Source organism: Pseudorasbora parva, chromosome 21 (genome assembly GCF_024679245.1).
Source record: "Pseudorasbora parva isolate DD20220531a chromosome 21, ASM2467924v1, whole genome shotgun sequence".
NCBI lineage: Eukaryota > Metazoa > Chordata > Actinopteri > Cypriniformes > Gobionidae > Pseudorasbora > Pseudorasbora parva.
Window position 1 is genome coordinate 10,807,102 of NC_090192.1, and position 15,036 is coordinate 10,822,137.

Genomic DNA, 15,036 nt, shown 5'->3' on the forward strand with positions numbered 1-15,036 from the left:
TTGAACAACAGACAGCATCAGAAGCGTCTCGCCTGGGCTAAAGACAAAAAGGACGGGACTGCTGCTGAGTGGTCCAAAGTTATGTTCCCTGATGAAAATAAATTTAGCATTTCCTTTGGAAATCAGGGTGTCAGATTCTGGAGGAAGAGAGGACAGGCACACAATCCACGTTGCTTGAGGTCCAGTGTAAAGTTTCCACAATCGGTGATGGATTGGGTTGCCTGCTGGTGTTGGTCCACTGTGTTTTCTGAGGTCCAAGGTCAACGCAGCCATAAACACAAGGTTTAAGGACCATGGTATCCCTTTTCTTAATTGACCAGCAAACTCACCTGACCGTAACCCTATAGAAAATCTATGAGGTATTGTGAAGAGGAAGATGTGATATGCCAGACCCAACAATGCAGAAGAGCTGAAGGCCATTATTAGAGCAACCTCGGCTCTCATAACACCTGAGCAGAGCCACAGACTGATCTACTCCATGCCACACAGCACTGATGCAGTAATTCAGGCAAAAATTGAAATGTATCAGTCTGTGTGTAATGAATGAATACAATATACAAGTTTCAGCTTTTGAATGGAATTAGTGAAATAAATAAACTTTTTGATGATATTCTAATTATATGACCAGCACCTGTAATGCTATTGACACAAATATACCCGTGCAATTTATGACTGGTTTTGTCTTCCAGGGTCACATTTAGGCTATTTATACAGGTTCATAAGTATGCTTATTTTTTTTAGAAAATATTAAAATATTATGGTAACACTATTTTAAAATTGACATGGTTACACGTTACTAGTCTAACACTAAAGCAAACCCTAACTCTACAGTACGCTATTAACATTACTCGGTACTTAAGTACAATTTCACTACTTTAAAAAAAATTCTGAATTAGTTTGCAGCTCATATTGAGACTACAAAGAATGTTTTGTTAAGTAAAAATGTATGTCATTACAAGATTGTTCAAAATTAAGAGCAGTTGTGTAAGTAAAAATGGTTGATGGTCACCTCAGAAAAAATTTCCCTCAAATCCTGTATGATTTTTTTTTGTATCATTTAATTTAATAATTTGCTACCTAATACTTGGTTATATACAGTAATTACACACCAAGAAGCCTGCACTGTACAGTGACCCCATTGCATGTAGGTTACATTCAGTTATTATTTAAACTATTATGACCGTGGGCCATTGCCTTTGAATAAACTATAAAAAAGCTAGGGATCAAACGTAACTAACTCTCTCTCTTCTAAAGTTAAAAATCACATCATAGTAAATAATAGACAAAGCATATAACTGATTGATATACAGTTAAGGCAGCAAGGAATTGGGTGCATATTGGCCAGGCATTTTGTAGTCATGGGTTCTTTTTTGTTTCATATCATCTAATTACAACAACCTGCACAATCATCACATACGGTAATATCCCATGTGTTCCAGAAAGATAGAGCCAGTGTACAGGCAGCTTAGATCTGAATGTGTATGCATGGCTGAATGTGTAGCACGTTAAAACTGTATTGGTAATGCAAGCATATTATTGAATCCAAAATTTCATTGAACCCATTTGTTTTTCCCCCACTTTTTTTTCCAATGAAAAAAGACAAAAACGCACATTTACTAGATTCATTTTTTTATGATATTCAGATAACAGTTTAGTTTAGTTTGCATTACAAAATGTCATTCCATGCCATAAAATCATTCCTTTTTAAAAACAATATACATTTAAACATCATGCGTGTCGTTTTTATATAACCTTAGAAAAAGCATGTTGCATCCATTGATTTTTGGCTTGTAAAAAGAGACATTTTACTTTTACATATGCATGTTTTGGGCACAAATGACAGGTCAAGTGATATGGTGTGATGTGGAACCGGCAGGAAAACTGACACACGTGCTAGTAGAACAGTTCATCAGTAAATATTTGTATGAAGCGCCTGTGATGATGTAAAAGTCTCGCTGGGATTAAAAGTAGCTCTGCAGTGATTCGCCGAGGATAGTCTCCATTTCATGAATGACGTTCTGCACCTGGTGCTCAACTTCCTCACATTCATCTGTAAAACAAGGAGGAGGAATAACTCAATTCTGAATTCTGAGGTTTTCCCTGACTGTTAAAGAAACATTATGAAAATGACTGACTTAAAGGAATATTTCACCCAGAAATTAAAATGATTCCATAATTTACTCACCCTCAAGACATCCTAGGTGTATAAACTTTCTTCTTTCAGACAAATGCAATCAGTTATATTAAAAAAATGTCCTGGCTTTTCCAAGCTTTATAACAACAGTCCAAAAAAGTGCATCCATCCATTATAAAAGGAATCCACATGGCTCCGGGGGGTTAATAAAGGCCTTCTCAAGTGAATTGATGGGTGTGCGTAAGAAAAATATCCATGTTTAAAAAAAATTACAAAGCAAAATTAAATATCTAGTTTCCGGTGGACCACCTTCCAAATTCAACTTACAAAGAAAGTGTAATGTAACACTTACATCATATGTTGCATCAGTTATGCTTTTTTCTAAGTTGAATACAAAAGGCGGTCTGCCAGAAGCTAGATATTTTACATTATAACGTGTTAAATATGTTTCTCACAAAAAAAACCCAATTCGCTTCAGAAGGCCTTTATTAACCCCCTGGAGCCGTGTGGATTACTTTTATAATGGATGGATTTTTGGGCTTCAAATTTTGGGCTGCCAAAAATTTGATTTGCCAATTATAAATGCTGCCATTATAAAGCTTTGGAAGAGCCAGGACATTTTTTATATAACTCTAAATGTATTTGCCTGAAAGAAGAATGTTATATACACATAGGATGGCTTGAGGGTTGAGTTCATTTTTGGGTGAACTATCCCTTTAAATGTTCCCGAAGCACGACTTAAAGCAGGCTCAAAACAGTAACAAAGTTATCATTTGGTAACACTGTGTACTTGAGTAACAGAATCATTTATTGCCATTTGATTAAATATTGACGTAATGTTCTTACCCTCCATGAGCTCGGCCAGGAATGGGATGGTCTCTGGCAGAAGAGCCATGTAGTTTTCCTTCAGCTTGCTTGCCAACTCCAGCAACATGGCAAGTGCAGAGAAACGCACCTGAACAGAAATGTAGATTTGGACAATTATTTTCCTGCATTTAAATAGAATCACATTATAAAGCAGGGCATGAAATTCAGAGATTAAGGGTACTAACTGGAAAGTTTTTTTCTTCCCTTCTCAAAAAACAAAACAACAACAGAAAAAAACCCCCAGGTCAGGACTTTTATTTTTTCCTTAAGGAGTTGATTAGATCACAGGTTGCTCCACCCTCAAGCAGGAAAAAACTTTTGTTGAGTTCAACATTAAGAGAACTTGAATTGTTAATACAATTTTATTTTATAACGAAGAAAAAGAAAATACAGTTGTGTTTGACCACTGTGCAGACAGATCGGCTTGACAAAGCACCACAAGAGTAATTTAAAAAAAGCAAATCACAGAGACATCTGCTCTCGAATTGCTCTCACGGTACTTTGATGTCATACAGTGATCGGTCTGCGCAGCACCACTTCAAATCAAACACACCCGTATAGTGGGTATGCATGTGACGTCACCGTCAGCCGGAGTGACAAAAACGGCAGCATTGGTTTTCAGCGTGAATGCCGCGAAAAAATACAAAACAGCTGAAACGGGAAAGGGCTTTGAGAATGACTGTACAGATTTGACAAGAAATCTGAGGTATATTTTTTACAGACTGAAAAACTCAATTGGATTACTGCAGTTCACAGAAAACCTGGGCCCTCATTTATCAACAGTGCGTAGAAAAGGTTCTATATTTCGTCGTACGACTGAAATTTAAAATGTGTCTAAGTACAAGAAAATCCGTATTTATCAAACGTGCGTACACAGTTCTTACGCACATGAGTAAGCAATCGTTGTTGATAAATCCCACATGTGCGTAAGTGCCATGCTCGTTCACGTTCACAGTCATTAGCATTCAGAAACGCCTCCAAAGAACCATATATGGTGACAACACATCCCTTTAGAAATCACGAGATTGTTTTTTTTTTCCTGTCACCGCAATTATGGCAAAAAGAGGAACTTCACAAACACAAAATGAGTCAATCATTTTGACGTTGACGGCAATGACAATGACTACAATGACGTTTAACAACAACTAATTTGCAACACAAACGATTATTTGTCTAGCAGAGAACAGAATGAAACACTTTTCTATTTACATAATTAAATTTGTTGGTTTATGATGGTGCTTTTATGGCGATGTGGGTGCAGTCTGTGGCTCCAATTCTGTTTGGAAATCTGGCGATAGCATGCAAGCCCCATTTTATTTTGGCTTGTTGAGGATTTCAGTAAAGGAACTGTGGGTTGGGTCCAAGGAAATAATTGCATCCAACATTTGTCACAACTGTCTTTTTTAGGGTTAGAAACCATTGTGTTTACGCATTGTGTTTAAAATGACTTTATATCTATATCTATATATCCATCCATCCATGGATGCATCCATCCATCTATAGATAAAGATAGTCATTTTAAAGACAATGCATAATTTTATATATAAATTTAGTGTCAAATAAATTTAGCATGATCATTCGAATATACTCCCAGGTTTCAACTGATACAAAGCCATACGGTAATTGCTGAAGTAACCCTTTACATGCTGTTTTATGTGTAGTATCGCTGTTCTATCACTAGTTTCTCTGCGTAAGCATGCTCAGAGGTGTGCTTATATTTACACACATTTCAACGTATAAGTACAAGTTGGTAAATCCCACACTTTGTGTGAAACTGTTCTTACGCACTCACTACGCACAGAACTGTGCGTACGCACCCTTGATAAATGATGGCCCTGGACTGGAAAAGTGGATTTGCAGTTATCATTTTGTGTCAATATGCTGAATTTTGGGGTAAAATCGTACTGTACTGCAGTGGTTCCCAAACCTGTCCTGGAGGACCCCCAGCACTGCACATTTTGCATGTTTCCCTCATCAGACACACCTGATCCAACTCATCAGCTCATTAGTAGAGATAGCAAGACCTGAAGTGGATGTGTCTGATTAGGGAGACATACAAAATGTGCAGTGCTGGGGGTCCTCCAGGACAGGTTTGGGAACCACTGCTGTACTGTATTGACAACTCATCAATTAAATATGTACCATATGCATATTTTGAAGTTTTTAAATAAATACTGACAAAAAATATATACAAGTTTAAGGGCTGGACGAAATGATGAAATTATATACTTTTATATACTACTAATTATATACTATTATACTATACTATACTATTATATGAACTAATGTTTATGTCTTTATTTGCTTTCAAATGAATGAATAAAATCTCTGGGAGACATTAAATCTGCCACTTTGATTTAGAAACGATTTTCATTGCATATTGGGGAAGATGGTTGGCACATTAGCATTTTCAAATGCATGATAGTGACCCGCACTCACACCGCAGCAATCGAGTTCATGTGGAGCAGCGTTTACTGCAAACGGGCCACTCCGTGTAAATGAACACAATGCTGTGCTTCAGTCTGAAACACGCAGTGATCGGCCGGCTGGCGAGTATTACAGTTTCATATACTCACCAATCAAGTTTTTTCCCCTCAGTGGGATTCGGCAGAAGCCCTACAATACGATATTACCGCAATACTTAAGCCATGGTATGATATTATTGCGATTTTTAACAAATGTAGTATTTCAATGAACGTTTGCCCTGACAGTGTAGATATGGCATAATATATGTTCTGTTGCAATGCGCACTTGGCTTGCACATGTCAAATCAACACGTGTAACTTAACACATAAACATGGCAGAGCGTTCCACGTTCAGAAATATGCAAAAATGCGCTTCCTGTACACACAGCTCACTGCACACGAGAGTGATGCGCAGTGAAATTACATTCTGAAAGAAATATTTCAAATGATAAGTATTACTATTTCCTGTGTCATCCGGCTCACATAAAAAAATGTGCACATTAAGAGCTGAAATTGACTTCCTGAAAATATTGATACTTGCCATCCTTTTATCGATAGAATATCCCTACACAATATATTGCGATACTATGCTGTATCGATTTCCCCCCGACCCCTCACAAGCTTTAAATTGGACTTGATCTTTTGACATGCACACACTGCACGAATATACAGTGCATACTAAGGTATTGACATTGTTCTAATTCACAAATATGAATTTCAATACCAATTTTCATAATTGAATTTTGTAAATTGGTACCACACACATTAGCACATCACTTGAACACTGTATTTTTATGTTTATCACACTCAAGCATCTGCATACCTTGGGTGAACTGTGACGCATCTTAAGCAGAATCTGATAGTTGAGAACTTTCCACTGTGAGTCATCTCTCATGGCAACGGCAAAATGGGCAATACAAGGCAGCAAATGGTCGGTGATGCGCTTCTTGTAGATCTCATCTCCGCCTAGCATGTTCTCCAACTTCAGACACGCATGAAAACAAATTCATTAGACAACAGAATGACAGGAGAAACCTTTATACATACCAAGTTTTTTTTTAAACAAATATCTATGTATCTTTAAATTATAAATATTTTCATTTAAAAATGAACTTGCCATATAATACTAAAATCAAATTATCCAAATTTGTATACATTTATGTATAAACTTTGACAGTCATGAGGGTTACAGCAGGGGTGTCCAAACTAAGTCCTGGAGGGCCACCGTCCTGAAGAGTTTAGCTTTAACTTTCCTCAACACACTCGCCTGAAAGTTTCTGAAAAAAGCTTGATTAGGTGTCTGGTGAGTTTAATTTGCTGTTTTATGGTTTTCTTGGGTGCGTCTCAATCCGCTCCCTAGTACAATAGAGTCTGATCAGGGAGTCGGCCATTTTAAGGGCTGTCTCAATCGCAGAATCCTTCTAGTGCAATGTTCGCTCCCTAAAAAGTCCAACAACGCACCGCAAAAATAGGAAATAGAATCATCATGTGTAGTGAGCAAGCATCCTTTACTGTCCTTACCAGTGCCTAGGGATGGGTATCGTTAAGGTTTTAACGGTATTACTACTCTTAACGATACTGCTTATCGGTCCGGTACTTTAACGGTATTCTTATCGGTACTTTTTGAGATTTACTATATATATATATATATATATATATATATATATATATCCCATACACACACACACACACACACACACACACACACAATTAACAAAGATACACATTATATAGGCCTACACAGTGCTTTAATTTCAGGAAGAATTAATCAAATGTAAAATAACACTGCATAGTTTATCATAGATAGGATAAATTAATGCTTATTAAAGCTGAAGTTATTCAATCAAGAGCTGTGAGTGATTTTCTCTTTGCATTTGGTTGTTTAATTCGCAATAATTCATCAGCATGTTTATTTACACTGCTGCCTCTTTAAGACAGATGTGCAGATCTATAGGCGACTGATAATAGGCAAATTCACTACACTTTCTTCTGACTATATCCATAACAACTACGTCCATTTTAGACACAAACTGTGTTTTGTTTAAGAGACTCTCCAAGCCGGTCATTTGACATAGATGTTTGTGTACATTTGATCGTTTAGACGCGAGTGTGAAACCGAAAGTGTAAATTTGCTCGTCTCGTTGCGGCTGTTTCGGAGCGCGCGCCGACATGGGAACAATCTCTTGCGCACATTTTTGTGCTTTTAATCGCTCTTTTTATTATTAAACGCATCCCACAATTTACCAGCAGTTGCTAGACTGTATTTTACAACAATCACCGATCGTGCTGATTCTGTCATTACGTTTGAGTTATAGGGAGAAATGAAAGCGTAGGCTACTGCTGCAAAGGGAATTAATTTGCGCTAGACATAAATATTAAAATTATATTCTTTGCCAAAATCTAAAGCCAAAATCTTTGCCAAAGAAGCCAAAATCTAAAATAAAATCACATTATCACAATCTAGTGTAAAGTATAACCAGGCTATGTTTAAATGTTTAGTTCTGTCCTCCTTCATCTCATTAGGGTTGTCGTTTTGCGCTCTCTCTCTCTCTCTCTCTCTCTCTCTCTCTCTCTCTCTCTCTCTCGTCACGTGTATTTTCAAAAGTACCGAAAGCAGAACCGATAACGGCCGAGCTTATCGATACAACGGTCTTTCAAAATTCAGCCCCGGGGCCCGTTTAATACCGGTTTTCGGTACCCATCCCTACCAGTGCCTGAACTCGTGAACACGATATACTGATTCACAAGCTCGGGAGCGGATCGAGACGGACCCATAGCCACTTGACAACAAAATATGTTCCTGCATGTTGGTTACACCAGCGTTTCTAACCCAGATTCCTTGAGTCACACCAACAGTACACATTTTGGTTGTCTTCATGACCTTGACCAGACTTGGCATCTCTACTAATGAACTAAATCAGTTATGTTTGATTAGGGAGATATCCAAAATGTGTACTTTTTCGTGTGCATCCAGGAACAGGGTTGCGAAACACGTGGTCAGACTGCCATGACCTCTATTTTGTAAAAAAAAAACCTACTACTACAACTACCTTATTCAATATAATCGCCATTGGCTAGTACATTTTTTGTTTAGTTGCCAGACTATTGCTGCCAAATCCAGAATATATATATATTATATATATATATATATATATATATATATATATATATATAGCGCAGACTACTGATTGTGAAAACTTGTCCTTAAAGGGACAACTCACCTCTAAAATTATAGAGGTATTAAAATAGACAAAGAAAAAAATAAATCACTCACTGCTCTTGAATGAAGTAATAATACAGTAGCTTTCAATCAATGTTGTATATTGAAGACTATGTATTAATTTGAGCCTACATTTATTTATTCAATTTCATACTTAAATGCTACTGTACATCTCTGAGCTGCCACTGTATATCTTTACATATATATATTTATTTTATATTATACAATACATTAGGAACGTGTACAATGTTTTTTTAAGTAAAGTTTTAAGTTAAAGTTAGGTTTTTCAAGTCTTTTAAGTAAAAAAAAGAGTATTACATAAATAAATAAATAAATCTCCTTAACCTCTTTCTGTTCCTGTCGCCTAAGAATAGAATAGCAAAAAAACGAATCGAAAACCGTTGTAAAAAACCGAGGTATGTATTGAACCGTGTACTAACTGTATTGTTACATCCCTAATATATATATATATATATATATATATATATATATATATATATATATATATATAAACACTTACAAAGCCCACATTAATTAATTTTGAAATGGCAACAGATAATCCAATAACTTTGCTTTTAATATACAATAACTTATTGCAATAAAATAACAGTAATGGGGAACTGATTGTAGCTCTTGACACATTCAATGTATGTGCTATACTGACCTGATCCACCAGGGGGCCCAGCAGAGCATCAGCCCTTTCCTTGCTGAGGAAGTGTTGAGTGTCATAGAGGAAGATCTTGTGAAGGCAGTCCAACAGATACTGCAGCAGCAACACGCTCTTTGTCACATTATCTTCTTCATCATCCTCATCATCTGAATCAAAGAAGGCTTCGCCTATTGACAAACGGGGTTAAGGTCAAAGTAAATTACATTATTTAAAAATAAATGTGTAAAGAAAAATGACTGAATTGTTGTTATATCTCTAAAACGCAAAACATTTTACTCCACATGTCTTAGCATAATCAGGTCATGTCAAGGAATGTTAGCATGCTTTAATGGTGAAGCATTACAGGTGTATTCAGATCTGTGCAGACTACCTGTGAGGGAAATGTTGAGCTGCTGCAGTAGATCAGAACAGGGTTTGACCAGCTGCCCCGCAAACAACACAAACAGTCCTTTGAGTTTGTTAGCGAAGCGGTTTGCCAGCATGTAGAACGTCAATAGACGGTCTTTAGAGGCACCGTCAGTCTTTGACCAGTCAAACAACTGCAGAAAGGTAAAAAGGAGATTCAATCAGCATGCATTGACACTTAAGCATTATACATAAGCAAAGTAATTTACAAGTACATACTGAACTTTTGGCAATTTTTTTAGGTAGAAACAGAACTGAATTCGGAATAGCGCGCTGTCTGAGAGTGTGCTTCTGGTGTGTGTCATTTATTGCGATTCCACACAGTTATTTTTACAATATACTACGCATAGTAACTTGACAAACATTTGAAGATCCTTGTTAAATGTACACACTCTGTGTTTCTTTGATCTTTGTGCCGGGCTCAAATGTAAGTAATTTAAGTAAACTTTAAATAATTTTGTTGTACAATGAGTTTGGCTACTTTTGATAGGTTATTCTCACGTGCAGAAGAATACTGCTTGCTCTATGATCACCCAGCCATAAAGACATTTTAGTACATATGAAATACGGGACAAAACATGATTTTTTTTCATAAGTTGGAACACTAGAAAAAGAGCTGAAAAACGGGACGACATTTTTACATTTTTTATGAGATACTAGTACCACTTCTGTGGATATTCCATACTATAGCAAGCAAAGCGCCTCAACTGAACAAAACGTTGCCAAAACGCCCTCAAGCACCCACAACTAGGCATTTTCAGCTAGCTTAAAACTCTTTGGTGGACACGTCCTTAAAGGGTTAGTTTACCCAAAAATGAAATTGATGTCATTAATGACTCACCCTAATGTTGTTCCACACCTGTAAGACCTCCGTTCATCTTTGGAACACAGTTTAAGATATTTTATATTTAGTCTGAGTGCATCTAAGTGTATGCACACTATACTGTCCATGTCCAGAAAGGGAATAAAAATCTCATCAAAGTAGTCCATATGTGACATCAGTTAGTTAATTAGAATCTCTTGAAGCATCGGAAAAACATTTTGGCCCAAAAATAACAAAAACTGAAAACAAATGCGGAAGAGAAGACAATGCTGAATAAAGTCATAGTTTTTGTTATTTTTGTACCAAAATGTATTTTCGATGCTTCAAGAGATTCTAATTAACCAACTGATGTCACATATGGACTACTTTGAAGATGTTTTTATTCCCTTTCTGGACATGGACAGTATAGTGTGCATACACTTAGATACACTCTCGGACTAAATATAAAATATATTAAACTGTGTTCTGAAGATGAACGGAGGTCTTACGGGTGTGGAACGACATTAGAGCGAGTTATTAATGACATCAATTTCATTTTTGGGAGAACTAACCCTTTAAGAAAAAACAAACATTTAACTAATGCTGTTAACAATGCAGGGAATCCTGTTAGTTGGAACATTATTATAATATTAAAGGTTAGTCCAAAATCAATTGCTTTTTATATTTTGATATAATAATCAATACTGAAAACATTTACATTTTATATCAGCCTTTTAATTATGATATTTTGATACGCATGTTTTTTTAAAGTATGTTTCTAAAAAAAAGCAACTAATATGTAACATAGTCCAAATATTTAGTAAAATGCTTCTCTCTAGAGTTATTTGTTCTAGTCAACTAATAAACAATGTGTTCCAAATCCAAAATGATTCTCAAAGCAGTGGTTCGAAAGTGCTCTTAAGTAGTATTAATTTACGCATCTAAAAATAAGTTGTCTTAAGTATTTTTTTCCCCACACTAAACAATAGATGCTTACCTTGAAGAAGAGAGGTCTGAAAGTGACTTCTGAAAGTTTCATAACCAGCACTAGCAGAGAGTCAACCACATGGCCCTCAATTTCATCAATCATCTTCAGATCTCCCTATGAAATAAAGTTAAATTGGTAATCATCCGCAAGTGCACTTATTGAAGAAGAAAAAAACAAAACATTGAAATATTGGTGTGCAGTACCTGGCAATGCTGGGCACGGAAATCAAGAGCAGTCAGGAAGAAGGAAGTGATCTCTGATTGGTGGTTGTTGAGTTGGTCCTTCTCCATGTGAGTGATATGTTCCTTCAGGATGGTCATCAGCGGACCAATACGTTTCTGCAACAGGTTAGAGGAATCAGGTTAGGGAATCAGCTGAAAACGAAATGCCCGTAATAATAGGGTTTCAATTTTTGTGTTGTGATTTTTGCAATTTTGTGGCAGTAATATCTAGAATTTTTTTAGACATTTTTGTAGACATTTTCACTAAGACATTTGTCTCTCTTATTGGCCTGTTTAAAGCCCAGCAAATTACCACGTTACAGACACTATGTATTGAATGGTATTTGATTATTTGTTAATTGCATTTAATGTTATACTTTTAATAAAACATTTGCAATGGGTTTTAAAAGCTGTCTGCATGTTTTAGGAGAGTTTTGACCAGCAGGCGTCACAGGCATGTGGTGTTTCGAGTGCTTCAAAATAGGTATAATTATATTATTTTATAGTTTTCTATACAGTATTAACAGTATTAATGTCGATTAGCACTGCATTATCCTTATGAAAAAAAACAGAGATGGCTTGAAGAACATGGATAAACCATATACTGTTTTAACTGTGTGATCATTTTCTTCATGTTTCATCAGTCAAAACATTTATAGATTTGCATTCGGTTACAGCGATAGCTGGATGCCTTTGCGAAATAATAGATTTCCTGGAAAGTTATTTGTTTTACAACTTTTATGAGTCTCGCTTGTGGACTTTCTGTGCATACCTTCCAGCGTTGAGTATGAAACCTAACACATTCCATCTGAGAGTTTTACAATGTGTATCTTTCATTTGATGGGTTATGGCGTTATATTGCAAAACTAATTAACACGAAATGGATTATTGTCAATACCGGTATATCATGACACCCCTACATCAAAAAATGACACTGCACGATTTTTACTTATGAATTAAGCATACTGACCTTTATTAAAGCTATTAAAATTATTCAGTTAACAGCAATGCGTGTTTCTCTTTCTTTTGTTTGATTGATTAACAATGACAGACTGCAACAAGAATTGTATGCTTTTTTTTTTTACTTAAACAGTTGAGAGGAAAATCTAACCGTACCAGTGTATTAAGTTCACTTAAAATATAACCAACTGTTTACATGAATACATACCAAGACGGGCCTTTTGACCACTTTGTGTGTATTTGACCATTATAGGGTGTGACCATCAACTTTCTTCATGCACACTTCAAATGTCAGTCAGAGATCGAATACTGCTCTTGAGTTTAATTTATTCTCTCATTCATGCACATTTCAACTTTTTGGTTTTTCAGCAATACACCCATTCCTACCTGATGAACATCCACCATGTTGGAGTAGCATTTTATGATTATGGGAATGAGGACCCTGGGAGGCACCTTTGTGGCAAGAGTGGAGCTGAGAGAGGTGAGACGTACAGACAGCTGAGGGCAAGATGTCAGCCGCTCGGCTAGCAGAGTTAAGCGGGTGACCTAGAACACCAGGACAAAATGAGAAGATTTAAATAAGAACATGCATACATTTATTTGAATCACATATGCTACTCTAAGATTTGTCTTGAGAGGTTTAATTCAACCAAAAATGAAAAAACTGTCATTAATAACCCGTAATACCTTTGTTCATCTTCGGAACACTAATATATTTTTGAGGAGTCCAAAAGCTCTCTGACCCCTCAATTGACAACTATTTAATTACTACCTTTCTGGGCTTTGAATGTGTAAAATAGTCCATGTGACTCCAGTGGTTCAACCTTAATTTTATGAAGTGACGATAATACTTTTTGTGCGGAAAAAAACTAACAAATAATGACTTTATTCAACGATTTCTTCACACCTGTATCAGTCTCCTATGCTATTGAAGTAGTAAATACAGTGCAATGCTTCCGAGTTACGCCAGAACGCCGGCTTCCCATTGGCTGATGCTGTTCACGTAAGCACAACGCATGTGTGCGATGCTGATGCAGAAGCTGACCAACGTAAACTGCATAGGAGACTAACACAGATGTGAAGAAATTGTTAAATAAAGTTGTTTCTGTTTACTTTTTGTGCATAAAAAGTATTCTTGTTGCTTCATAAAATTAAAGGGATACTTCACCACTTTTCACATTAAACTATATTATTCCGTTAACTAAGACGAGTTGATACGGATACACCATACTAGGTCATTCAGCTATTTGTGTAACTGTATTTAAACAGGGAAAATGTGGAGGTGTTTGGTCGCTTCTAACTTATCTAACTTGGTACCATAGTGAATGAACTGGGCTTAGTGGGCTAAGCTAAATGCTATCAGATTAAGTGCGCACACACTGAGACGAGGGAGGTATGTATCAACTCGTCTTAGTTAAGGGAATAACAGTTTAATATGAAAAAGCGGTGGAGTATCCCTTTAAGACTGAACCACTAGAGTCACATGGACTACTTTAACAATGTCTTCACTATCTTTCTGGACCTTGAAAGTGTTAATTAAATAGCTGGAGGGGTCAGACTGCTCTTGGAATTCATAAAAAATATAAATTTTTGTGTTCTGAAGATGAACAAAGTCTTACAGGTTTGGAACAAAATGAGTGTGAGTAATTTTTGGGTGAACTAACCCTTGAAGTAACAAGGGGACACTGATACTGACCTGCAAAATGGTGTCCTGCAGGTAGGGGCTAATAAAGTGTGTTAGCGTTTCCGATACGCGCTGCAGAGCTGTGACGGCACTCAGCAGGTAGATTTCATTGTTCTGCAGGTCTTTCCTCTCTTTCAGTGTGTCCAGCACAGCAGGCATCAGCCTGAACACACAACACAATATACAAGCCATGAAGATCATTCACTTTTTAGTACGTTTTAAAAATAGTATGAGACAATTAGTTATATACGCTGTTTGTCAGCTTTACACTGTAAAATCCAACTAAGTAAAGTCCTAAGGATACGTTGATGGCCGGTTTCACAGACACAGACACAAAGCTTCTTTGGTTCAATAACCCATCTGGACCAAGTGTGCCACACAGATACTGAAAAGTGAAGCCAAAGCATTTCGATCGACCCCTGGTTGGAAGCATTTTTAGCCTTTGTCCAAAAACCTTTGCTGAACTTTTAATGAACATAAGAACTACCTACATGTGTAAATGCCACAAAGCATAACAATATAATTACATATAATAAGTAACAGGTAACTAGATCCTGGTTGATGAGTGATGATCTCCCAGCGCCTAATTAAATGAATATTTTATTGCTTCATTTGATTAC

At 36.5% G+C, this 15,036-nt stretch overlaps 1 protein-coding gene across 1 annotated transcript in view; it reads right to left on the reverse strand.

Annotated features, from left to right (window-relative positions):
* Positions 1–1,621: 1,621 nt before the first annotated feature.
* Positions 1,622–15,036, reverse strand: part of heatr1 (HEAT repeat containing 1) — a 51,851-nt gene continuing 38,436 nt past the window's right edge. Inside the window, exons 37-45 of the mRNA XM_067430305.1 lie at positions 14,429–14,579; positions 13,120–13,278; positions 11,755–11,889; positions 11,561–11,665; positions 9,727–9,895; positions 9,351–9,523; positions 6,290–6,448; positions 2,981–3,089; positions 1,622–2,050 (exon numbers count right to left, since the gene is read on the reverse strand). Of these exons, the coding sequence (XP_067286406.1) occupies positions 1,962–2,050; positions 2,981–3,089; positions 6,290–6,448; positions 9,351–9,523; positions 9,727–9,895; positions 11,561–11,665; positions 11,755–11,889; positions 13,120–13,278; positions 14,429–14,579 (1,249 nt within the window). The 3' untranslated portion in view covers positions 1,622–1,961. The remainder of the gene's footprint in view (positions 2,051–2,980; positions 3,090–6,289; positions 6,449–9,350; positions 9,524–9,726; positions 9,896–11,560; positions 11,666–11,754; positions 11,890–13,119; positions 13,279–14,428; positions 14,580–15,036) is intronic.